A 27,334-nucleotide genomic window follows, 5' to 3' on the forward strand; every position below is an offset into this window, starting at 1 on the left:
TAGAGTATTGCTTTTAACAAAGGAAATTCTTTAAAATACTTAGAAGACTTGTTTCTTAAATTAGGGTGTAGCCATACTTTGCGCCCTTAGGCAACTGTTGGAAATTATGACACTATGTACTGATTTGGAAACACATTTGTGTGAAAAAAAATACAAACGTATATGCATATAACATATAAATGTACTTGAAATTATGTATATGTGTTTGTGTGTGTATATATGTATATACACATATATACATATATACATTTTATAGTAAATGTGAGTATTTGTATGTGAAAATAAATTCCCCGGAAGGATACACACCAACAAAATCAAAACGTTGGAGACTCTAACGTGAGCTACTGTATGACTGAGATAAATAAATATAAGGAAAGGTTGCTTACCGTTTTAAACGTGTTAATACCTTTTGAACTGCTACACATATATTTCAAATATGTAATAGTGATAAAATACTTCAAATATGTAATAGTGATAAAATTTGGGCATCCTTTGACTAACTTTATATTTCCCATTTGGTAAACTTATGATTCTAAATACATATGGACACAACCCTGATTCTTATGATAGCGCCTTCTTTCTAGATTTTTTAAGTCTGTAGCCAAAATTTATCTTATTGTCCGTCTGCCTGAGACGGAAAATATTTTTCAATGAGATCTCATGACCAGGAACACAAGTTAAAGATGTTAGTTCACCTATGGGCTTCTTTACGGTCAAGCCGACATCATTCACAACACAACAGAAAGGGATGAAAAAATTCCCTGTCACAAAAGTCCGTTTCTGGTGGGCACAATATTGTGAAACGTGAATAAAGTATTTTTTTCTGGATAGTCTTTAAAAGGACCCAAGTTCACTCTCTCTTTCCCTACAAAGAAAAGGCATTATACAGTACAGTCTCACATTATCCACGTTATCTCACCTGGAAACAAAACTTTGCCACTAAACTGTATAACTTGTACACAGTATGTAACCTCCTTTTATCTCAGAAGCTTCAATTCTAAAATGGAAACATAATAGTACCTGTGACATTTCAGGTGTAATGAGGTTTTAGTAAAGAGATACACACCTGAGCATGCATACACGTATACACACACACACGTACACACAGTTTGGCCAGACTATGAACCCACGTTCAGATGTTCACAGCCATGCAAGCACGCCACGGTCCTCAGGGCCACGTCGCCGATTCTACAAGGCGGATCCTCACACACAGGCCTAAGGCCTCGGAAGGGACACCCTTTCTCAGAACTCCCTGGTACAGAACCATCAGGGACTCGCCCTCTCCCCGCCAGGACCAGCGCAGAACACGCCCTCAACCTCAGGTCCCGGGCCCCAGCAGTTCAGTGATCTGCGCCTGCGCACGCCCGGGCCGCGCGGCCGTTCCCAGAAGTCTGCGGGGCTCGGGCGGGGGGCGGACCGCTTTACTTCGGGACTTTTAATGACCCTGCTCTCCGGCTCCCACAGTCGGTGTGGTAACTTGGACACGGGGCTCCTTTGCATGTCCCTTGTTGCGTGCCGCGCGTGAGCGGCCCCGTCTGAGGAAGAAGTCGGCATGAGTCGCGACGGAAAAGGCTGTGCAGACGTAGCGTAGAGCCCACGTGGACGGGGAGCGGCGGTGAGAGTGGGATTGCGGGAGGCGCTGTGAACACCGGAGCCGGGAGCGCGGGCTGAGTCTTCCCGGGGCTCAGGCTTGTGGGTGCTTGAGCAGCAGAGGAGGGTGCTTGTATCCCTGTGAGAAAGACGGGAAGCGAGTGTGTCTATGTGGGAGGCGGAGCTGGGGGTGCAGACTAGGGTAAGGCCAGGAGAGGTGTGTGGGTGCCCTCGTGTGACGGAGACGTAAGGATGCGTGTCCTTCGTGTGAGCTTGGGTTGTGGTGGCTCTGTGGTGAGTGTCTCTCACACACCGTGGCTCTAGTTTTGCGGCTGCTTCCTGGGACTGTCCTTCCTGGGAGTTCTCCGGGGTTCGTTTACATGTTTGAGAATGTCCGCGTTCTCTGAGCCTTATAGGCAAGAACCAGCTGTGGACGCTCTCGCTTTATTGTTTATCTGTATGAGGTTACGGCAGGTGTAGCCATGGAGAGTAGAAGAGAAACGCTCAGCATTGTGGTGACTCTGATTATTCCCCTTCAGGTGTTTGTAGTTAAGCAACGAAAACGTGAAATTTATTGTGACGTGTGTTTACAAGAGACTGAGCCAGAATTCAAGTGTCCGAGAACAGGAGTTCTTAACCAGGCGTCCTTTGTATCTATGGGTGTCGAGGGAACCACAGCTCCCTGAAATTCTGTGGATAATTGCTGCATATATTTGGAAACTTTCATTTTCATGATTCAAAAGGTTTAGACCTGGTTTTATTTAGAATCAAAAAGAACAATTTTGTTATACCTTGTGACGATTTTGCACAAATCAAGAGATTTGATCAAGAGATTGATCAAGAGAATGGGAGTGGTTAAGAAAGCACATGACATCAGTGAGACAGTATTATGCAGATAATACAATTTCTGTTTATAAGAATTAGTCATTATAAAGAAAGATTTAAGTAATTAAACCATCTTCATAGTTGTGGATAATAGTATTCAAGAAAATTTTAAAATAGAATTAAAATTAAAATAGAATGAAATTGAAATTAGAATTAAATTATTAAAATAAAATTAAAAATAGAATTTTGTAAAACCCTTTTGGGAAGATTGTATCCAAAATGACATTTTAATTGGTTATTCAGAGAATAATGGAAGTATGTAGTCATATTTATTGGACAACTTCTCCATACTCAACTTTCCTGCCTACTTTACATACATAGTCTTATTAATCTGCAAAGTCTATTTCCCTTCTGTTAATGGAAAAATCTTTATAGTGAAATATATCTGATTATATCAGTGTAGTACAGCTACAGGATATTTAAGAACAGGTAAATGGTGGTTGTTTCAATCACTTTTTTCACAGCTGGCCTCATATGTACAGATTTTTTTTAACGATGTAAATATAGCATCTGCCATAACAGTGACTTAAAATATTTTAAATACTTTCTAATATCTTTATGTCGTATTTATGATGATAGAATAAATGCAGAATTACTGCAAAAGAAATTAATGTCCTAAGAAATTTAAGAAAATAAGAATACCCTTAATCTTACTGCCTAGAAATAATCACTTTTAATATTTTGGTGTATGTGTTTCCAATTTATTATGTGTGAACATTTCTGTGTGGCTTTGTTTTGACAAAACATAATTGGTGAAACAAAAGACGCAGAGTCCTACTCTTAGTTTGAAAAACAAATCTAGCCCAATCATGGGTTTCCTTTTACTCTGTTAGGGAGGAGGAAATGCCAGGGATCTCCTTGTTTGAATAACATTAAATTTTCACCTTTTAGATATGACGAATGTTACTGAAAATCTTGTAGCACCAAATTACTAAATAATGCATACTTTAATAATTAATTTAGTGCTGGACACAGTGGTGCGTGCCTATAGTCCCAGGTACTTTGGAGGCTGAGCTAGGAGGATCACTTCAGCCCAGTAGTTCTGTCCTGTAGTGCATCATGCCCATAGGGTGTGTGCAGTAACTTCAGCATCAGTATGGTGACCTCCCAGGAATGGGAGACCACCATGTTCGCTAAGGAGGGATGAACTGGTCCAGGTCGGAGATAGAGCAAGTCAAAATTCTGTGCTGATCATAATAGAGATTTAAGGTTACTTACAGAGAAAATAGCACTAAATTCTAATTTAGTGTCTGGCAAGTACAAATAATATTTCCAAAGGTAGTTATTATAACAGAAAATAAAGATTGTAATATAAATCCCCCTATTATGCAGAATAAGATTCACTCATTTGTTATGATTGCATTTTATCACATTCCGATTATAGATATATATATAATAATATATACCCTTTATCACTCCCTAATAGCTAGAGAGAGCAAGAAAAACTCCATTCAGCATCATAAACCACACCTGTGTGTGTTTATATAGCAGCTAGGGAGTGAGGAAAGAAACATACTGTCTTTTCCTGCCTGGTAATCTGTCTCTCTTATGTTACTCATGATTTTATTAAGAAGAATTATTTTTTCTCAAAGATAGGAACTGAAATTTTTTAAAAGTAAAGAGAAAGCCCAAGAAGCACAAATTTTCTATGAGAATAACATGATGCAGCAGAACTAACTTCCATGTATAATAATGGATTAAGGGTAATATAATGACTTTGATCTTTAGTAGTGATTGATAATTTACATTAGCCATCTTGTCATACTTTTTAGTGTTAATATGGATTGCTTTGTTATTCTTCAGAACAGTCATAGGTAGTAGGTAATATTCTTTTTTAAACATTTTTTATATATATTTTTAAGTTTATTTACTTTTGAGAGAGAGAAACAGAGCATGTGCAGGAGGAGGGACAGAGAGAGAGACACACACACAGAATCTGAAGCCGGCTTCAGGCCCCAAGCTGTCAGCACAGTTGGGACTCGAATGCCGGACTCGAACTGTGAGATCATGACCTGAGCCAAAGTCAGACATTTAACTGATTGAGCCACCAAGGCACCCCTGTAGTAGGTAATATTCTTAACTTTTCTTTGCTGATTTTGTAATCAACAGAGGCACTGAGGTATTATTAACTCTGACAGCTTAAAGCTCATTTTCAATTCCTAAAATCTGACAACAGAGCTTGTGTTCTTAATTTCAACAGGGTATCAGCTACATTACGCAAACCTTTTAAAACCTGCCTTCTTCACTGACTTAATATTGTTTTCCATTATTTCATATGGATTATTAATGAAGCCACAGTATGTCACCATATTGCAGACCATAATATGTTTAACCTGTTGCCTTCTATGAGATAGTTATGTTTTTAATTTTTGGTTATCAAAATTATTCTTTGATGCACCATGCCTTACATGCTGCTATAGTTATTTCCTTAAAAAATTTCCTAGAGGGGCGCCTGGCTGGCACAGTCGGTTAAGCGTCCGACTTCAGTCAGGTCACGATCTCACGGTCCGTGAGTTCGAGCCCCGCGTCAGGCTCTGGGCTGATGGCTCAGAGCCTGGAGCCTGTTTCCGATTCTGTGTCTCCCTCTCTCTCTGCCCCTCCCCCGTTCATGCTCTGTCTCTCTCTGTCCCAAAAATAAATAAACGTTGAAAAAAAAATTAAAAAAAATTTCCTAGAAATGGAATTTTATGGTAAAATCAGACTTTTATTAAGTGCCTACTATATGCTAGACCTAGAAATTGTAGGATTTGGGGTAATCATTGGAAAGACATAGTTGCTTCTTTTAAAATGCTTATTATCTAAAATGAGGTAAAATCTGAATAGAAATAGTTGTAAGGCAGTGTGTGTGAAGACCACTAGCTAGATTTAGGTGACCTGCCTTGTGAATTCACAGGAAGACATACCAGTCTATCTACAGCAACAGTCAGGATATAAACAAAATATAGATTCTATGAACTATCTATGGTAATAAGTGGATTTTGTGCTATGACTTTTATATTCACCATTTTCCTTCTAATTTTGTTAGATGCACAGTAAAACTAATAGGATATCACAAAGCAGCAGCTGTCTGGGGGATATGATGGCTTAGCTGACAGGTTTATAAACCAAATAAACCCTTCTGTCAAGAAGACCTGAAATAAAGCTGTATTGAGATCATCAATTCATACAAGAGATTACACAGAGACGGGTTCCTATATCTTCTAGACAGAACTCCCTCATGCCTGAGAAGAAACGATAACATGAGTTTAAATAGTGAGATCCAAAGGAAGCAGACAAAAGATAAGCTGTTCAGTAAAACAGTCTAAATTTAGATAACAAATGATTTTTTTTAATTTTCTTTTTGGATATCTTCCTGTTAACAAGGAAAAATACACATATCTTTCAAGTTAACCTGTGGTCATTGTTACAGTAATTATGAAGTAAGCTTTAAAAAAAAAAAAACAAGGGGTGCCTGGGTGGCTCAGTTGGTTAAGCGTTCAACTTCAGATCATGATCTCCTGGTTTGTGAGTTCAAGCCTTGTGTCAGGCTCTGTGCTGACAGCTCAGAGCCTGGAGCCTGCTTTGGCTTCTGTGTCTCCTTCTCTCTCTGCCCCTCCTCCCTGCTAATGTTCTGTCTCAAAAACAAACATTAAACATTTTTTAATTAAAAAATAAAAAACAAGATCAAAATAAAAAGATAAACACTGTTAAAATGTTTTATAACCTTCCAGATTTTTTAATCTACTGATTTTAATTTGTCTATCACTTTTTCTCTACACTGATTGACGTATTCATATATTTAAAAAAATAATTATATTGGCCAATCTAATTATTCTGTTTTAAAAAAAAATTTTAATGTTTGTTTATTATTTTGAGAGATAGAGTATGCGTGGGGGTAGGGCAGAAAGAGAGGGAGACACAGAATCCGAAGCAGGCTCCAGGCCCCAAGCTGTCAGCACAGAGCCCTACGCGGGGCTTGAACTCACAGACTGTGAGATCTCACAGACTGTGAGATCATGACCTGAGCTGAAGTCAGACGCTCACCTGACTGAGCCACCCAGGCACCCCAATCTAATTATTCTGGACAGTATATCTGGAATATTTTCTCATATCCTTAAATATTTTACCCAACTTCACATTTGATGTCTACTTGGTATTGTAATACAGTGATGGTTTGTCATTTATTTAACTGGTAAGATTTTCTAGACTTAGAGTACAGAACACTGACTTTCCATCTCCAGTGTCTTAACCAACTTTACCCACTTCCTAAAGAGGTTCTCATTAAGATGATATAGGGCTTAGAAGATGAGAATAGAAGGAAGAGGATCTGCTCAGAGCAAGACTGCACTGCCCACTCTTAGGTCTGCTTCTGCCTCGCCAGAGTGATGCAGTGGCCAAAGAACTGCTGATAAGTGCACATCTGACTTTAATGCACATATGCTTCTGTTCTTGACTTTGTTCATCAGAGACCCCTGGGATTTGGGGAAGGAAATGACCTTATCTATAATCCCAATCTACCCAAATTGTGTGTGTTGGAAAGTAGATTTGGAACTTGGAGTGGGAGATCCTAACATTAGTTTATGTCCTGTTGGGAACACTAAAGCAAAACTGGTCTTAAGATCTTTCTCTTTTCCCAGCTCTGGCTTTCTGCATCTGTGCTATTCTGTTAGAGGAACCCTGAAGACTGATCCACTCTTGTAGGCCTAAAACCATGGCCCATGTAAGTTGATGTTTCCTCCCTTGACCTTTTTTAGGTCATGTGAGTATTTTCATTACATTTTCTAGAGTTTACTACCAAGAAAAGGCCTCTCCAATAACCTTTTACCCATCTTTTGTTCTGGTGAAATGTGATGCTAAATTACCCAGCATCCTTTCCATGCGACCTGTTCTAAACTAACCAGTGTTCATGTTATTACTGCAGAGTTATTCAACATGTCTTAAGTGTTCATTCTTTTATCAAGGGCAGTAATGGAATAGTAAAGGAGATATGCCTTTTGAGGTACAGATTTGTGTTATGTGAGGTTGCACGATAGTGTGGTCAAATGGAAATAATGGTTGTATTTGACCATCCATGAGAAAACTTTGAAATTTTCCAGATTTGGGATTTCCAGGTAGATAGGATAGAAATTTGGTATCAAAGGACTTAAATCTCAGTATAGAGTAAAATCTCATAATTTGTTTGAATTGGTATATGATTGTGATTTGCAAATTTGGTCATAGACCTTGGCAGGAAATCTCTAGAGATAAATATGAAGACTCTTCTGTTGTTGGATGAGACATACTAAATTTAGGTGACATCTGCATAATTCATCCTTCTTAAGTATTCTTAACTCAATGTGTTAGTTATCTATTAGCTATGTAACAAATTACCCCAACACTTAGCAGCTCAAAGCAGTAAACATTTATCTCACAGTTTCAGTGGTTCAGAAATCTGGACATGGCTTTGCTGGACTCTCCTGTCTGGATCTCTTACAAGGCTATTAAGGTGTTGGTCAGGGCTGAAGTCATCTTAAGGCTAACATTGGTGTATCTGCTCCCAAGCTCACTCAAGTGGGTTTTGACAGGATCCAGTTACTCATGGGCTGTTGCCTGGAGGCCACACTTAGTTGAGCAAGTGAGACATCCAAAGAGGGCAAGCAGTATGGAATCTATCAGAAATAACATTTCATCACTTTAGTCATATTCTATTTATTAAAAAGCAAGTCACTCAGCTCAGTCCACACACGTGAAAGAGAGTACACAAGGGCGTAAATACTAGATGATGATCACTGGTAACCTAAACGGAAGCTGCCTACCATACTCAGCTAAGCTAGCTGTTCAGTGACAGATGGTAGATGGCAATGAGGAAACTATATGTCATAAGTAGTAGGTGAACATAGAATCACAGAATTGGGGAAGACCTTACAAATGTAATACATCCTACCTGTATAAATTATTAAATCCAGTATGTCCCTGAATTATGTCATGTGCCAGAAAGTACATGGGTTTGTCAAAACAAGAGAGAATATTTGTGGTAATATCTATGAAAATTTAATACTTGAGGGAATTCTTAATTTTATACAAAGTCTGTTTTCTAAAATTGAGACTTCATACTACATTTTGAAAAATATTTGATTAAATTTTCTCTAAAAAGCAAAAATTTTCTTCAACTCATGTTTACTGAGAATTTATGTGACAGATAAAAAACATTATGCTTGTATTCACTATTTAATTTAATAGTCAATGATTATTATTTTTATTCTCAAATGATTCAGATATTTAAGAATATGCCAGGAAATTTGGTCTATTCCAGCAGGCTTCTTCAAAAATATGTATATATTCTGATTCAGTCCCTTCCTGTATTATATATTTTTAACCTACATATTTGCTATGTTGCTTTCTTTCTGCAATATAGTACTTCTCCTTCCATCTTCAAAATATTCCTCTAATTTCCCCACTAATACATGGGTTTGCCGTTTCAGAGATCTGTGACATTCAGGGATGTGGCCATACACTTCTCTCAGCAGGAGTGGGAATATCTTGACTCTGTTCAGAAGAACTTGTACCGGGATGTGATGATGGAGAACTATGATAACTTGGTCTCATTGGGTATGTTCATCAGCCTCTAGTAATTTAAGATAATTTAGAAATAGGCATTTTTTCCACTATGACTTTCAGGGTTGCTTTTAGGAAACTAGATACATTTCTTTGTTGTTATCATCATTATTATTATTATTTTTTTTGCAAAGAAATAAATGATTTGAGTTTTGTCAGGTTGGAAATTGTAGCTCCATTAAACATTGTTGGGGAGGAAGAATTTTCCTTTATGCTTCAAGATTCTTCTAGCTAGTCTAAGAATTAAATTTATGTGAGACAGATTAACAGGAGAAAAAAACCAGAGTTTAATTATGTGTACACAGAGTCTCAAAAATGAAACTGAGACTTGAAGAAATGATGAAAGTAGTCAGGTTTTACACTTTTTAGAGAAAGAGACGACAAACCTGTGAAGAATTGACAGGACAAAGAAAACTTATGTTCAGAGTTTCAATTAGTAAGGAATTCTAAACTGAATTTGGGCTGGGGTAGTAAATTAGTAAAAAGTATTTGGTTGTCGGGGCACCTGGGTAACTCAGTGGGTTAAGCTTCTGACTTCAGCTCAGGTCATGATCTCACAGTTCATAAGTTCAAGCCCCATGTCAGGCTCTGTGCTGTACAGAGCCTGCTTCAGATATTCTCTCCCTCTGTCTCTCTCTCTCTCTGCCCCTCTGCTGCTCGTACTCTCTTTCTCTCAAAAATAAATAAACATTAAAAAAAAAAGTAACAAGGGTTGTTAATAATAGCCTTGTCAGGTCTGAATTCCCTATATCTGTTATAAGGATGTCTTTTTATCTTCTGATACAGAAAGGGTACCTTCCATTAGATTTATTTCTTGCTTTCTGGAGACTAAGTATGGATCATAGTGTTATTTTTGCATTTAACTTTTTTTTTTTTGTAGACTCCATACCCAGTGTGGGACTTGAATTCATCCCTGAGATTAAGAGTCACATGCTCTAACTGAGCCAGCTAGGCGCCCCTACATTTACCCTTTTTAAAATTTTATTATTATTTTATTTTTGAGACTGAGAGCATGCATGCAAGCAGGAGAGGGGGCAGAGGGAGAAAGGTGGGGGGGAAGGAGGGAGAGAGAGAAACTTGAACAGGCTCCATGTTCAACCCTGGAGCCTGACACATCTGCGTCTCATGACCCTGGGATCATGATCTGAGCCGAAGTCAAGAGTCATATGTTCAACTAGCTGCAGGAGCCTTGCATTTAACTTTTAAAATAATCAGTATGCCAAAGTAGCATGTTTCAGGATGGTCTGCCCTTGGCCCCTACAGCATCTTCATCTTCTCTGTCCAGTTATACTCATACCTCCTTTGCAGTGACCTCTTTTTCTTTATGAAGAGGATCTTGTTTAGAATTCTCTGGCATTTATTATTATAACCATTGTTAAATGATTCAGTTTTCCTATTTATTTATGCTCAGAATGTCTATAGAGATTACATTTTATTACCCACTTGCAGGGAAATCAGCTTGACACAGGGTCCTGAATTGCTCTCATTGCCCTAAAAGGGCCTCTACAATTTTTTTTAAAGTTTATTTTATTTATTTTGAGAGAGAGAGAGAGAGAAAGAAAGTGTGAGTTGGGGAGGGGCAGAGAGAGAGAGGGAGAGAGAGAGAATCCCAAGCAGACTCTGCACTGTCATCCCGGAACCCAACTAGGGCTTGAACCCACAAACCATGAGATCATGACTTGAGCTGAAGTCAGATGCTTAGAGTCACCCATGCACCCCAAGAGCTCTACAATCAAAATAGTGGTGCATTAGATAAATGGAATTCATTGAAAACTGAGGCATACACACTCTATTTCATAAGAAATTCTTTCTGTTTTGTGGTTGAAAGTTGTAATCTGTGAACATTACATTTAAAATGGAAAGAATATCCTACAGAGAGCCCTTCTTGTGTACTCTTTGAAAAACAGCAATATCAGTAAAATATTAATAGCTAACATTGTTCTTAGTATGTAATCGGCAACACTCTGAGCGTTTTACACATATGTATCAACTTGTTTGATCCTCCTGACAGCCCTATTCCCATTTTACAAGTGAGGATACTAAGGCACTGGGTTTAAGTGACTTTCCCAAGGTCAGACATAGGTGGAAGGTAGCAAAGACAGGAACTGAACTAAAGCTCCAGATTCTATATTGTAAACTATGGTATTAGCATTCTCTCAAGAAAAAGAGGATTTATGAGTATATGTTAAAAAACAAAACAAAACTTATACCTGATTTCTTGTTCTTTAGTTCCTTTACCCTCTCTTCTCAAAAATCTTATTCAACATCATTTTGACCTTTAGTTTATTATAATTTTTTAAGCATCTCTTTTTTTTAAATACTATTTTTGAGAGAGAGAGAGCATATGTGGGGAGGGACAGTAGGAGAGGGAGACACACAAACTGAAGCATGCTCCAGGCTCCAAGCTGTCAGCACAGAGCCTGATGTGGGGCTGAAACCCACAAACCATGAGATCATGACTTGAGCCGAAGTTGGATGCTTAACCGACAGAGCCACCCAGACACCCCTATTACTATAATTTTAACTAAGCAATGTTTTGTTCTATATCATGTGCATTTTTTTTCTTTGTAAGCAGAACATTCCATTTCTAAGCCAGATGTGATCACATTATTGGAGCAAAGAAAAGAGCCCTGGATGGTTGTGAGGGAGGACACAAAAAGATGGTGTACAGGTAAGTATGAGCAAGGAATATATCTGTGTAGGTAAAAGCTAAGTGGTTAAGGAGAGACCTTGGAAAACTCCATGTTGGAGAACATACTTGTGATCTAGGGAGGAAATCTATGCTGTGCATGAGCTAGCTACCCAGTGAATTTCATCTTTACCCCCTTAACCACTCCCTTTGTTACTCTTGTCATATTTCCCTCCCAATTCAGTAATGGGCACTGTCCTTCTTTCTCATGCACCATTTTGTCTGTATTTTGGACTCAACTGCTCTCCAGATCCTCTTGTGCACTTGGACTTATATATATGGCTTCACTGCCTAAAGATAAATGCATTCCTATATCTGGCTAATGAAATGCAATTTATAGTGTATTAGGGAAGACATAAAATAAACATATAAACAAATAAGTAGGTACATAACATCACATAGTGAAATACAGTGTCAAGGAAACTAAGGACAAGACAAATTAAGGTAAGATGGTCAGGAATGCTTTTCTGAGGAGGTAGGATGTGGAAGGTAAGGCCCAGGCCATTTGAGTATAAGAGGAAGAGCATTCCAAGAAGAGTAGACAAATGCAAAGGCCTGAAAGAGAATATGACCGTTGTTTGTTCAGGAGCAGCAGGTAGATCAGAGCAGAGTTACTGAATGGTGACTAACAAAACAAAGTCAGTATGTTATGGGGGATCATATCATGTTGTGTTGTGATTCATTAAGAAAAATTATAGTTGTTTTTAAGATTATTTCTAAAGATATGATTTGATTAAATTTTTTATCTTCAATGTTCAAAAATCAAACCTTACTAATTATGAGACTTAAAACAGAAATCTAGATAAAATAAACATTAAATGATTTTCCACTTTCTCTCATTTACTTTTTATGTATTTCTTAAATTTTATTTATTTTTATTTTTTTAATATATTAAAAAAAATTTTTTTTAACATTTGTTTTTGAGAGAGAGAGAGAGCACAAGCAGGGGAGGGGCAGAGAGAGAAGGAGACACAGAATCTGAAGCAGCTCTAGGCTCTGACTCAGCACAGAACCCGATGTGGGGCTTGAACGTGAGATCATGACCTGAGCTGAAGTCATCCCCTTAACCAGCTAAGCCACCCAGGCTCTCCTTTCTTAATTTTTATTTTAAAAAGTTTTATCCTAATATTAATCTACTGGGAGTTTTTTTCTTTATAGGTTCTGAAATCATTCTGAAATCATTTTTTCTTTATCTCTGCTGTATTCCTGAGCTCTATCATTTCATTTCTCAGTTTTTCTAATTCCGATTTATGTTTTTTTCATTTCATATAACATTTTTTTTTTAAATCAGAATACTTAATATTGTTAAAATGGCAGGGTGCCTGGGTGGCTCAGTCGGTTAAGCATCCGACTTCAGCTCAGGTCATGATCTTATGGCTCGTGAGTTCAAGCCCCGGGTCGGCCTCTGTGCTGACAGTTCAGAGCCTGGAGCCTGCTTTAGTTTCTGTCTCCATCTCTCTCTGCCCCTCTCCTGCTTGCACTCTGTCTCTCCCTTAAAAATAAATAAACATTAAAATTTTAAAAATATATTGTTAAGATGGCACTACTACCCCAAATCCTATCAGCTTGTTTGTAGAAACTGACATCCTGATCATAACATTCATGTGAATATGCAAGGGATTTAGAATAGTCAGAAAATCTTGAAAATTGAGAAAGTGGAATTCATATTTTCTAGTTTCAAAACTTACTACACACCAAAACTTACGGGATGCATTGAAAGCAGTACTAAAAAGGAAATTTATAGCTTGCATTAGAAAGAAAATTCTTGGGGCGCCTGGGTGGCTCAGTTGGTTAGGTGTCTGACTCTGGATTTCAGTTCAGATCATGGTTCATGAGATCGAACCCTATGTCAGGTCTATACTGGCAGCTGCTTGGGATTCTTTCTCTTTCTCTCTGCCCCTTCCCCCCAAATAAGTAAATAAACTTTAAAACAAACAAAAAAATTAGAAAATTCTCAAATTAAAAACCTAACTTCATACCTCAAGGAACTAGGTAAAAAAGAACGAACTAAACCCAAAGATAGCAAAAGAAAGAAAATAATAAAGAGTAGAGCAGAGGTAAACAGAGAATAGAAAAATAATAGGAAAAAATCAATGAAACCAAGAGTTGGTTCTTCAAAATAATCAACCATAGTGAGAAAATGTTAGCTAGATTGACTAAGGAGGGAACTCAACTAAAATCAGAAATGAAAGAAGGGACTATGAACAATTGTATGCCCACAAACTGGGTAACCTAATGAAATCCTGAAGACATACAGTCTACCAATACAGAATCATGAAGACATAGAAATCTAAACAGACTTGTACAGAGATTGAATTAGTAATCAAAAATAAACAGACATGGGGCGCCTGGGTGGCTCAGTCGGTTAAGTGGCCGACTTCGGCTCAGGTCACGATCTCACACTCCGTGAGTTCGAGCCCCGCGTCGGGCTCTGTGTTGACCGCTCAGAGCCTGGAGCCTGTTTCAGATTCTGTGTCTCCCTCTCTCTCTGACCCTCTCCCATTCATGCTCTGTCTCTCTCTGTCTCAAAAATAAATAAACGTTAAAAAAAAAATTAAAAAAAAAATAAACAGACATGTGAAAAGATGGTCAGTATCACTCATAATCAGGGAAATACAAATAAAACAACAATGAGATATCATCTCACACCTATCAGAGTGGCTAAAATTAACACAGGAAACAAGTGTAGGATATAGAGAAAGGGAAACCCTCTTACACTGTGGGAATGCAAACTGGCCCAGCCACTGTGGAAGATAGTATAGAGGTTCCTCAAAAGGTTAAAAATAGAACTATCCTAGATCCTGCAATTGAACTACTACATATTTACCCAAAGGATACAATACTAAGTCAAAGGGATACATGCACTCCAATGTTTATAGCAGCATTATCAACAATAGCCAAATTATGGAAAGAACCCAAATGTCCATTGACTGATGAATGAATAAAGAAGATGTGGTGTGTACACACACACACACACACACACACACACACACACACACGAGTATTACTCAGCCATAAAAAAGAATGAGGGGCACCTAGGTGGCTCAATCAATTAAGTGTCTGACTTTGGCTCAGGTCAGGTCATGATCTCATGGTTCATGAGTTTGAGCTCTGCATCAGGCTTGCTGCTGCCAGCCTGTCAGCATGGAGCCCGCTTCAGACCTTCTGTTTCCCTCTCTCTGCCCCTCCCCTGCTTGTGCTCTTTCAAAAATAAATAAACATTAAAAAAAAAATCTTGCCATTTGCAATGACATGGATGGAGCTGGAGAGTATTATGCCAAGCAAAATAAGTCAGAGAAAGACAAATACTGTATGATTTCACTCATATGTGGAATTTAAGAAACAAAACAAACGTGGGGTGGGGTGGGAGGAAGAGAGGAAAATCAAGAAACAGAATCTTAACTATAGAAAACAAAGTGATGATTACCAGAGGGGATGTGGGGCAGGAATGAGTTAGAAAGGTGATGGGTACTAAGGAGGGCACTTGTGGTGAGCACCAGGTGTTGTGTACATATGTTGAATAATTCTACATTTAAGAATAGAATACTGTATGGTAAATAACTTAAAAACTTGGAAAGAAAAAAAATAACAAAAAATAACCCTGTTAAAGAATTAACACCACTGGGGCGCCTGGGTGGCGCAGTCGGTTAAGCGTCTGACTTCAGCCAGGTCACGATCTTGCTGTCCGTGAGTTCAAGCCCCGCGTCAGGCTCTGGGCTGATGGCTCAGAGCCTGGAGCCTGTTTCTGATTCTGTGTCTCCCTCTCTCTCTGCCCCTCCCCTGCTCATGCTCTCTCTCTGTCCCAAAAATAAATAAACGTTGAAAAAAAAAATTAAAAAAAAAAAAAAAAAGAATTAACACCACTTCCCCTCAAACTGTTCCAAAAATTTGAAGAGGAAGAAGAAAAATTCCCAAATTTTCTCTATGAGGGTAGCATTACCCTAATATCAAAGCCAGACAAATCCAGTGCAAGAAGAGAAACCCATAGATCAGTGTTCCTGATGCATATTAAGTGAGGCAAAAGTTCTCAACAAAAATACTAGCAAACAATGCAACAGCATATGAAAATGGAGTTTTTTTCTGGAATGCAAGGATGATGCCATATATAAAAATCAAGCATGCAATACACCACATTAACAGAATGAAGGGGGAAAAACACAGGGTTATCTCAATTGATATAGAAAAAGAATTTAACAAAATATAATATTTTTCATGACAAACACTTGAGAAACCAGGAATAGAAGGAAACTACCTCACCAAAATAAAGGCCATCTGTGTTAGTCCACAGCTAACATCATACCCAGTGGTGACAGACTGAAAACCACAGGGTTTGCTGCATCCTATAAGGTTCAGTATATTGTTTTCATTTCCATTTATCTTCAGATACTTTCTAATTTCCCGTGTAATTTCTTTTCTATTGCTAATTTAAGTGTGTGCTATTTCCACATGTTTGTGTATTTTCTACTTTTCCTTCTGTTATTTGTAATTTTGTTCCTTTGTGATCAGAAAAGACACTCATTTCAGTCTTTTAAATTTTGTTGATAGTTGATTTGGGTCTAATGTGGTGTATCTTGGAGAATGTACCACGTGTACTTGAAAAGAATGTGTATTCTGCCATTGTGTACAGAATATACACGTATGTTAGGTTCAGTTTGTTTAGAGTGTTGTTCAAGCCCTCTGTTTCCTTGTTGATTGGCCTGGTTCTTCTATCTATTATTGTAAGTAGGATATTGCTACTGTATTTTAGCAAATTAGCAAAGCAATAAAATTTAGACTGTATATTCTGTCCTGTTTATGGGCAGTAGTTTAATTCTCTGAGGCTTTGCTTACACTGGTTTGTGTCCTTCTCATGCATGTGTGATTCAGGTTTAGGCTAAGCTTTTTCAGAATGTTTTCTTCTCTCACTTTCCAGTTTGGTAGTGGTCCTTATCATGATTCTTTTTTTCTTTTTTTAAATATTAGTTTGTTATTTTGAGAGAGTGTGAGAGTTGGGGAGGGCTAGTGAGAGGGAGACACAGAATCCTAAGCAGGCTTTAGGCTCTAAGCTGTCAACACAGGTCCCAACGTGGGGCTCGAACCCATGGACACCAGACCAGGAGATCAAGACCTGAGCCGAAGTTGGAACCTTAACTGACTGAGCCATCCAGGTGCTCCTGCCATGATTATTGTAGCAACAAATACGTCAGGGCTTTTACAGCCCATTTTTTGCCCCAGTATGACTGGGCCCCTCCCTTATGGCAACGTTGTGATATAGAAAATAGCAAGAGGGGCACCTGGGTGGCCCAGTTGGTTGGGCGGCCAACTTCGGCTCAGGTCATGATCTCATGATCTGTGAGTTCAAGCCCTGCGTCAGGCTCTGTGCTGACAACTCAGAGCCTGGAGCCTGCTTTGGATTCTGTGTACCCCCAATGCCCTCTCTCTGCCCCTCCCCCACTCGTGCTCTGTCTTGCTTTCTCAAAAATAAATAAATGTTGAAAAAGAAAAAAGAAAATAGCAAGAAACTCACCCTAATGTAGTTTACTTTTTAAGGTTTTCACTCCTCTCTACAGGTCTTTTTTTTTTTTTTTAATTTTTTATTTAAAAAAATTTTTTTAATGTTTATTTCTTATTGAGAGAGAGTGTGAGCAGGGGAGGGACAGAGAGAGAGAGGGAGACACAGAATCTGAAGCAGGCTCCAGGCTCTGAGCTGTCAGCACAGAGCCCGACGTGGGGCTCAAACCCACAAACCACGAGATCATGACCTGAGCCGAAGTCGGACACTCAACCGACTGAGCCACCCAGGCACCCCTTTAATTTAATTTTTTTTAAGTAGGCTCCACACACAACGGGGGCTTGGACTCACAACTCTGAGATCAAGAGTAGCATGCTCTATTTACTGAGCCACCCAGGTACCCCACTACAGTTGTCTTCTTTTGTTTACTCAAATTTACTGACTTCATGTGTTTGATTTTGTTATTTTGTCAAGCATTTTTAGTTGATATCAGTCAGAGAGGGAAATGACTATAAGGGATTTACATCACTGTGATGGAACTAGAACTTCTTCAATTAAGGAATTATTTAACAGTGAAATTATATTTCATTTATTTTCTCTTGTGTCATTGTGGACTCGTTGCTTTTTATATTGTTTATATTTATCACAATCATTTTTATGCTACTATTTTCACAGTGTTGGCCAGTCATACTTCTGTAAGTCTTTGACATTTTCATTTCTTTTTTGCCTAAGATTTCTAGGTTCACCTTTTTTGACCTGTTCCAAATTGTTTTCTTTATCTAACCATGCTAGATCCATATAATGGACATTATTTTTAGAAATGATAATTTAGAAGTTAAAGAATACTCATTACAACTATTTTTTTTGACAACTTTTTCTCTTCTATTGTAATTGGTCTGTTTAAGCCTTCTAGGTGATTTTTTGGTGAATTTTGATGAATTTTTCTAGAAAATTATCCATTCCATTATTTCAGAAGTATTAGTGATATATTCAAAGTATTCAAAATTTCAGTAAAATTCATTTTAGTTTTGCATTTCCCCCTTAATCATTTCTTCTTATTTTTTGTTTTTACTTCTTTTTGATTGGTTTGGCTAATGTTTACTTCTTGATTTTTAAAGCACCAGCTTTTTATTTGTTATTACTACACTTTTCTAACTCATTACGTTGTGCTCTTAATTTGTTTTTTCTTTCTTTTAGTTTGCTTGTTTTCTAAGTTTTGGAATTGGTTCCTTGACTCATTTATTTCTTCCATTTTAATAGCAACAATTACTTAAATCTTTGAATTCTCTGAGTGCTCAAATTGAATGCCTAAAATTCTGGTATGTACTTATTTTCTCTATTGTACCCTTTCCGTTTTTTTATTTCCATACTTTCCCAGTTTTATTCTGGAGAGGGTACTTCCGTTTCCACATCAAATGTGTTTTGGTTTTCTGGTATTGTTACTAATTCCTGTTGTTACTTGGTTTTGGAGAGAAAGTGTATTATCTCAGAATTTGGTACATACTATACTTACAAGAATCTACTCCTGAAGCCAAGAGTACACTGTATGTTAGCTGACTTAATAATTTAAAAAAAAAAAAAAGATGGCATTTCTTGTCCCCAAGTCTCTTCCCACTCATTCAGCACATAGAAATTTTTTCAAGATATCCTTTCATATTTTTTGTTATTCTGCAGGCTATGTCTGTTCAAATATGTTTTTCACATAGTTCCTGTAACTCTTTTTCCAGATTTCTTGGCTCTATAGTTGAGTTTCACTTCTTTTCCTCAAAATACCCAACTGCTCAAAATCCATAAGACTTTTAGCAGGGTGTATACTTTATCCCTGTCTGAAAGTTCATTGACAGACTTGTAGAAAAGGACCTGAGAAAAGATATGAAGGAATAAAACAGTTGGAAAATTTGTAGAATGGGTACCTAATAAGAAAAAGCTCAGTGAAAATAAGCAAACAAGAACTTTTATTATTTTATTTAAAATGAGAACAAAGTAATGCACACATGGCTGTGCATTAGAGGGAGTGACCACAATATTTGTATTTTATTATTTTTCTTAATTTTTTTTAATGTTTTTATTTTATTTTTGAGAGAGAGACACGGAGCAGGGGAGGGGCAGAGAGAGACGGAGACAGAGTTTGAAGCAGGCTCCAGGCTCTGAGCTATCAGTGCAGAGCCCAGCATGGGGTTTGAACTCACAGACTGCAAGATCATGACCTGAACCGAAGTCAGTCGCCCAACCGACTGAGCCACCCAGGCGCCCCAATATTTGTATTTTAAATGGAAAATATAGTTGGAGAAAGATCAGGTATAAATAGTTGCCATGTTTTACACACACACACACACACACACACACACGGAAACTGATACTGGAGAGAATACATTAAATTATTGTAGTAACGTAATAAATGAGTTATGGTGACATTGTCAGTAGTAATGCAAACTATAGCTGATTTTGGAGAATACTCTCTAGGGTATTCATCTTTCATAGGTAACGTTTTTAATTTTTAAAGAAATTTACTATAAAATATTTATGTCCAGGAAAACAAAATGTTTTTCTCATTTCTTTTAGACTTGGAGTCAAAATATGAAATAATCAGCTGTGAAAAAGTACACGTTTATAAAAAACATTCACCTCTTACTCTACGTCAGAAAATTCATACTAGAGAGAAACCCTATGAATGTGACAAATGTGGGAAGGCCTTTAGTCGACATACAGACCTTACAGTACATCAGAGAATTCATACTGGTGAGAAACCCTATGAATGTGAGCAGTGTGGAAAGTCCTTTAATCGTGCATCCAACCTTCTGCAACATCAAAGAATTCATACTGGTGAAAAACCTTTTAAATGTGAGCAATGTGGAATGACGTCTAGTCGTAGGATGGACCTTAAAGTTCATCAGAGAATTCACACTGGTGAGAAACCCTATGAATGTGAACAATGTGGGAAAGCCTTTAGTCGTGCCTCACATCTTACTCAACATGGGAGAGTTCATACTGGTGAGAAAGCCTATGTATGTAATGAATGTGGGAAGGCCTTTAGTCAGGGTGGAAGACTTAAAATACATCAGAGAATTCATACTGGTGAGAAACCCTATGAATGTAAGGAATGTGGGAAGGCTTTTAATCAAGCCTCTCATCTTGTGCAACATGACAGAATTCATACTGGTGAAAAACCCTATGAGTGTCATGAGTGTGGGATGACCTTTAGTCGTGGTATAGATCTAAGAGTACATCATAGAATTCATACTGGTGAGAAACCATATGAATGTAAGGAATGTGGGAAGGCCTTTAGTCGTGCCTCAAATCTTGTTCAGCATGAGAGAATTCATACTGGGGAGAAGCCCTATGAATGTAAGGAATGTGGGATGACATTTAGTCGTGGTTATCAGCTCATTCCACATCAGAGAGTGCATATTGGTATAAAACCCTATGAATGTAATGAATGTGGGAAGGCCTTTAGTCATGCTTCAGCACTTATTCAACATGAGAGAATTCATACTGGTGAGAAACCCTATAAATGTAAAGAATGTGGGAAAGCCTTTATTCATGGTGGAAGCCTAAGAATGCATCATAGAATTCATACTGGTGAGAAACCCTATGAATGTAAAGAATGTGGGAAGGCTTTTAGTCGCACCTCAAACCTTGTTAGGCATGAGAGAATTCATACAGGTGAGAAACCATATGAATGTAAGGAATGTTGGAAGGCGTTTAGTCATATTGAAAGCCTCAGAGTACATCATAGAATTCATACTGGTGAGAAGCCCCATGAATGTAAAGAGTGTGGGAAGGCTTTTAGTAGTGGCCATCAACTAATTGTACATCAGAGATTTCATACTGGTGAGAAACCCTATGAATGTAAGGAATGTGGGAAGGCTTTTAGTGTGTATGGGCGACTTACTAGACACCAGAGTATTCACAGTGGTGAGAAACCTTTTGAATGTAACACATGTGAGAAGTCCTTTAGGCTTAGGTCAAGTCTTAAAGTACATCAGAGAATTCATACTGGAGAGAAGGCTTATGAATATAAGGACTGTGGAAAGGCATATATATGCAGTAGAGAATGTATAGTACATAAGTGATTTATAATACTGAGAAACAGTGTGAATGTAAGGAATATGGGAATACTTTTAGGTATGGTTCAGTTTTTATAAGGCATTAAGCAATTTATACTGGCGAGAACTCCTTAAAATGTAAATAATGTTTGGAATTTTTGTTATGACTCAAATGTTCAGATTAATAAATTTATAATGTATTTTTATATAACAGGGAAGACTTTACTAGCATTTCTCTATTTACAGATTATCAGAATATTCATCTTGGAGGAAAATTCAGAGAATGTGGATATTCCCTTGTTTTTTATGCTTTATAAAAGCTCTCCAGCCCTCATCAATTATTGTTAAATTTGAGGAAACGCTTACCACAGAAAACCCCTGTTGATCTAACAAAAACCATAGTGATTGTCATTTGATGCTTTACAGCCTGTATGACATTGGGCAAGATATTATCCCTGTGGGAGTCATTTATAAGTGGTGATAACAGTACTTGCATTATAGTGCTGTTTTTGAAATGTAGAAAACTTGGAAAGCTATCTTAAACATAGTCTCTATTCAGTAAGTATTAGATACTATTTTTAATATTATTTGTATTACTATTAGTGAATTATTAAGAGACCAAGTCAATATGGGTGTAATGAACTTAGAAAATCTTTATTCCTAAGTAATTACTTGTGCCTTTTTGAGTTTTAAGTATTTTTTTCTGCACAAAGTCTAGTAGAATATGAAAATCATGAGGATTTAAAACGTGAGTTTTATTGGAAGACTGACATTGATTTGTTTACATACCACCTATGGATGCTTTCATACTCCTCTGGCACAGCTGAATACCTGCAGCAGAGGCCATATGGCCGACAAAGCCTAAAATATTTACTGTCTGGTTCTTCACAAAAATTTTTGCCAGTACCTGTTTTAGAATAACATCCCCACCAATTTTTCATTACTTTGGATTTTTGAAGAGTATGAGAAAGTTGTCTTACTGAATGGTCCCATGTTCTGGGTTTTAAAAATTATTTCTTTGTGGGTCATTTATCCTGTTCTTCTATCTCTAATCGTTCTAGTAAATTAAAAGTTAAATGAAGAGGTTTGAGTCAATGTTGTGAATGTTAAGAAACATATAATGTTGAGTTTCCCTACTTTTAATGATGCTGGATGTTAACACCTGGTTATAGTAATGACTGCTAGATCTCTCCATTGTAGAAATCCATTTTATAGTTACTCATCTGCATGGTAATATTTTATCACCTCCTTTTGCAAATTGATAATCCTCATGTATAAGTTCTGAATTAAACAGAGAATTGAAATTAGGGTCTATTCAGAAAGGAATGATAATGAAATGCTTATATGCCAGAACTTGGGGATGTTATCAGTTTTATGTACTCATTGGAAATTTAATAAATTGCTCACGGCTTTATCCCCAGATCATACATACCCATTGTTTGCCACTTAGTAGGTATTGACAAAATTGATAAAATAATTAGATAACAATTAATTAAAAATTTGTAGAATAAAAATTTTACAAAGCTAGAAACAAAATGACTTAAATCTAAGCCAATATAAGAAAGCAATTAGTAAAACTAAAATTATTAGAGCCTATTGATTATTAATCAGATAGTACTCTAACAGCTTTGGGTTTTTTCTGTGAAAAACAATACATCTAGAAGTAGAGTTTAGTGATTTAGAAATGGAACAGGAATCTTGAAAAAATGTTTTTTAACTTTAAAATTTTTCTGTTAGTATGTTAACATCAGATAGGCTGTGATAAATCTGGTCAAGATAAAAATAAGAATGATTACATTATCGTATCATTAATAAGAAAGGCGATATAATCACAAACAGAGAATTTTAAATTAAAAGAAAATGCTGGGTGGCTCAGTTGCTTAAGCCTCTGACTATTGATTTTGGCTCAGATAATTGTCTCATAGTTCGTGAATTCAAGCCCACATTGAGCTCCATGCTGACAGTGTGGTGCCTGCTTGGGATTCTCTCTCTCTCCCTCTCTGCCCCTCCCTTGCTCATGCTGTCTCTCAGAATGAATGAATGAATAAATAAATAAATTAAAAAAATAAACAGTAACTTTCAGGAGCTGAACTGATACATTATTAGTAACTCAAGTCCATACTTCACTCAGATTTCCTTGGTTCTTACCACATGTTCTTTAAAAAAAAAAAAATGCTTCAGGGGCGCCTGGGTGGCTCAGTCAGTTAAGCGTCCGACTTCAGCTCAGGTCACGATCTCACACTCTGTGAGTTCAGGCCCTGCGTCGGGCTCTGTGCTGACAGCTCAGAGCCTGGAGCCTGCTTCAGATTCTGTGTCTCCCTCTCTGCCCCTCCCCTGCTCATGCTTTCTCTCTGAAAATAAATAAAAACATTAAAAAAAATGTTTTTTAATGCTTCAGTTTTTTCCAGCATATTTAGAAATCTAAGAGAATGTATTGTGTTCCTAGGAAAAATGTAATTTATCAAAATCAAGATGATAGTGGATACTTAAAAAAAATTTTTTTAATGTTTATTTTTGAGAGAGACCAAGCGTGAGCGGGGGAAGGGCAGAGAGAGACTGAGACACAGAATCAGAAGCAGGCTCCAGGCTCTGAGCTATCAGTACAGAGACGGACACAGGGCCCAAACTCATGAGCCATGAGATCACCACCTGAGCCGAAGTCGGACAATTAACCCACTCAGCCACCCAGGTGCCCCTGGACACTTTTAATTTTAATTTTTTTAAAGAAAAAGAAAATAACATCTTTCTTTTAAAATCAGCACTGTGGGGGTACCTGGGTGACTCAGTCGGGTTATTGAATATAGAGATATACACATCTAAAAAATTATGCCCCCAGGCACACCATTAGTGCTTTTTAAAAAGCACTATGCAGATGGGGAATTCATAGTGCTTTTTAAAAATTTTTTGTGCTTAAATAATAAAATACTGAATACTGAATCTCTACCTTTGAACAATGAAAAGCTTATATCAACCAAACATGATTAGAGATCTGTGGTAAAGAACATTTTAAAATATTACCAGGGCGGGGTGCCTGGGTGGCTCAGTCGGGTAAGCATCCAACTTGGACTCAGGTCATAATCTCACAGTCCGTGAGTTTCAGCCCCGCATCAGGCTCTGTACTGACAGCTCGGAGCCTGGAGCCTGTTTCACATTCTGTGTCTCCCTCTCTCTGACCCTCCCCTGTTCATGCTCTTTCTCTGTCTCAAAAATAAATAAACCTTAAAAAAAAATACAGTATTACCAGGGAATCCCTATTCCTAATATTTAACATCTCTAGGCAGATCCAAGGGGAGTGACTCTAAGGTTGGAATTATCAGTCATTATTTCATGTTATTAGTGACGACTGGATTGCAGACAGCTCACTTTATGACCCATAGTTATCTTCGTTTTTCTGAATATACAGCTCTATTTTTCTACAAACTGAAATATATTTTAGCCCAATCTTTATATAAACATACCTCAATAAATTTAAATCTTGTCTTTTGACCATGATACTGTTGTTGACAATTTTTCATAATTACAAAAACAGTGAATAACTGTGCTCCTATATACTAGCATATGTGAGCAGCTGTCTGTAAATACTCAGGCCTAGGTAGTGTACATTTTCAGCTTTGGTAGGTATTGCTAACTTGTTTATTTTTGATGTCTGCATCTGGCAACTCAGTCAAAGACGAAATGTATGTTTCTCCCTCTAGTATATGGTTTAGTTTTTAGTTTTCTAATTACTACTGAGTTGAATATTTCCCACATATTTTTATTGACCAATCATGCTCCTTTTTGTGATTTTTCCTAGTTCTTTTACCCCTTTATCCTTTTTTTCTCCTAATTTAGAGATGCCTTAAAAAATACTCAGTATCCAAATCCTTTGCTTGCTTTATTTGATGTCTTCATTTTTTTCCAGACTTATGTTGATTTATGCTGCTTTTTACTAAGTTCAGTACCCCTCATACAAATATTTTAAATTTTGATATTTCAGTCCTACCAAATATTCTTATTTCTATTCACAATTTTATTAGACTATTTAGTTTCCTAAATAATCAGTTATCTGAAAGTCAAAATGAAAATTCCTTTTCTTAATATTTATATGGATTATGTACTTTTATTGAAATGGCTTTGGCTATATTGTGTAATGGTAGTGATGTCATCAGTGGTATTGTATATTGGTAGCTATGGTGTCAGTGTGATTGTCCTTTATAACCAACACTTCTGTGTCTATTTGTTGCAGATGGGGAATTCAGTAATCTATTCATTCACATCTGATAGTTAATACCATTGTCCTATATAAGTTTGAGAATTAAGTATAACATAAGACAGAATAATTAGTTTTTCAGGCTTCTGGTCTTTTTCTCCAATAGTGCAAATTATATCAATTATTTCATGGTTAATATATTGTTAGTAATTGGTTATGGGTAGTTCCATGTTGTACGTTAAGTAGTTTCCTACATAAGAAATGCCCCATTTTTTCCAAATGCCATTTCATTATTGCTTTAGTTACGTACTATTCTTCCTTAATTTATTGATATATTAATGAATATTGATAGATTTCTTGTTTTTTAACCACTCCTGGGATAAGCTAATGGTGTATTATTCTTTATACTGTTCAATATCATCTGTTAATATTTGATTTCGAATGTTTGCATCTATATATGTGAGCTTGTATTCTAATTTCATTGTGTATTTTTCATGTTTGATATTGCACTTACCAGGTTTTTTTTTTTTTTTTAACTTTAAGGTTTAAAGTCTAAAAGATACAATAGAACTTCTCTTTGGAAACTTATGGAGCTTTTTATATCTTATTTTCAATGTTACATCTTTAATTACCTTAAGTATCTTTTTTACATGAGACCCTCATGTATAGGTCAAGTAGCATGTGTTTTTGGCAATCCTAATTGGGACACCAGAGCTCCTCTGGAAGGACATAAAATGTAGTTTGGCTCTTTTACAAGGTTTGTATACTTTTCAGCAACCACAGTACAACTGATAGATTATTTCATGTCTGAGATTTTATAAAGAGTTAACCAATGGAAATATTCACTAGTTAGCAATATTAGAAGTTCTACTTTATAAGTAGTTACTAATTAGAAAGTTACTAATTTAGGGATATTTACTATTTAGAAATACTCATATTTGCCTTTGTTTAAAGCCAATTTCTACTCTTTTAATCTATTAGCATTTTATTAAACAATCAGCATTTCTCTAAATACTTGCTCTATTGGGGCGCCTGGGTGGCGCAGTCGGTTAAGCGTCCGACTTCAGCCAGGTCACGATCTCGCGGTCCGGGAGTTCGAGCCCCGCGTCGGGCTCTGGGCTGATGGCTCAGAGCCTGGAGCCTGTTTCCGATTCTGTGTCTCCCTCTCTCTCTGCCCCTCCCCGTTCATGCTCTGTCTCTCTCTGTCCCAAAAATAAATAAACGTTGAAAAAAAAAATTTAAATACTTGCTCTATTTATATTGCTAACAAACCAAATCTTAAAGGTTTAACAAATGAAATGTCTTTAATTATATAGTGATCAGTTGCAAATATAAGCTCTCTGAACATCTGCTAAAATCAGAAATTTAACTTTTTTTTTAATGTTTATTTTGAGAGAGAGTGTGTGCAGATGCACGTGTATAAGTGGGGGAGGGGCAGAGAGAGAGGGAGAGAGAATCTCAAGCAGGCTCTGTGCTCAAAGCTATGAGCACAGAGCCAGACGCAGGGGCCCAGTCCCACAAACTGCAAGATCATGGTCCAAGCTGAAAATCAAGAGTAGGACACTTAACTGACTAAGCCACCCAGGTGCCCCTTAAACATTTTTTCAAATCACCCCAAGTCTGTAAATGTTGAGACGACACTCACAAAAGATTGAAATATTCATAAAACTTATCAATGAATTTACAGTAATTTGTTTTCATATATATTGCTGTAGATCCAGTTATTTTTTTTTTCTCTACTATGCTCTTTTAGTTATATTCTAATACCTTCCCACTTTTTCTTCGTTGGTCTTTTTTCCCCTTGGGAAAAATTTTATAGTTTATAGTTTCAAGATTCTTACCTGACAGACAACATGGCAGGATCTGAGTGA

The 27,334-nt window shown here is 37.1% G+C and overlaps 1 protein-coding gene across 3 annotated transcripts; it reads left to right on the forward strand.

Annotated features, from left to right (window-relative positions):
• Positions 1–1,136: 1,136 nt before the first annotated feature.
• On the forward strand, positions 1,137–23,202 carry LOC125153549 (zinc finger protein 420-like). 3 transcript variants are annotated; one of them, XM_047836817.1, is made up of 5 exons: positions 1,137–1,615; positions 7,092–7,174; positions 8,916–9,042; positions 11,621–11,719; positions 19,791–23,202. In XM_047836817.1, exons 2-5 carry the CDS (start codon positions 7,166–7,168, stop codon positions 21,299–21,301), a joined length of 1,746 nt encoding a protein of 581 aa, XP_047692773.1. In that variant the 5' UTR covers positions 1,137–1,615; positions 7,092–7,165; the 3' UTR covers positions 21,302–23,202. The 3 variants fall into 3 exon arrangements, with proteins under 3 accessions (XP_047692773.1, XP_047692775.1, XP_047692774.1); XM_047836819.1 differs by having other exon boundaries at positions 11,624–11,719; XM_047836818.1 differs by lacking the exon at positions 1,137–1,615 and adding an exon at positions 1,635–1,884.
• Positions 23,203–27,334: the final 4,132 nt, after the last annotated feature.

This window comes from Prionailurus viverrinus, chromosome E2 (assembly GCF_022837055.1).
Source record: "Prionailurus viverrinus isolate Anna chromosome E2, UM_Priviv_1.0, whole genome shotgun sequence".
In the NCBI taxonomy this organism is placed as follows: Eukaryota; Metazoa; Chordata; class Mammalia; order Carnivora; family Felidae; genus Prionailurus; species Prionailurus viverrinus.

Excerpts from the sequence above, each read along its gene's own strand:
- LOC125153549 (XM_047836817.1), top strand. Across the intron at positions 9,043-11,620 it reads TGATAACTTGGTCTCATTGG|CAGAACATTCCATTTCTAAG; the intron begins GTATGTTCATCA and ends TTTCTTTGTAAG. Across the intron at positions 11,720-19,790 it reads CACAAAAAGATGGTGTACAG|ACTTGGAGTCAAAATATGAA; the intron begins GTAAGTATGAGC and ends CATTTCTTTTAG.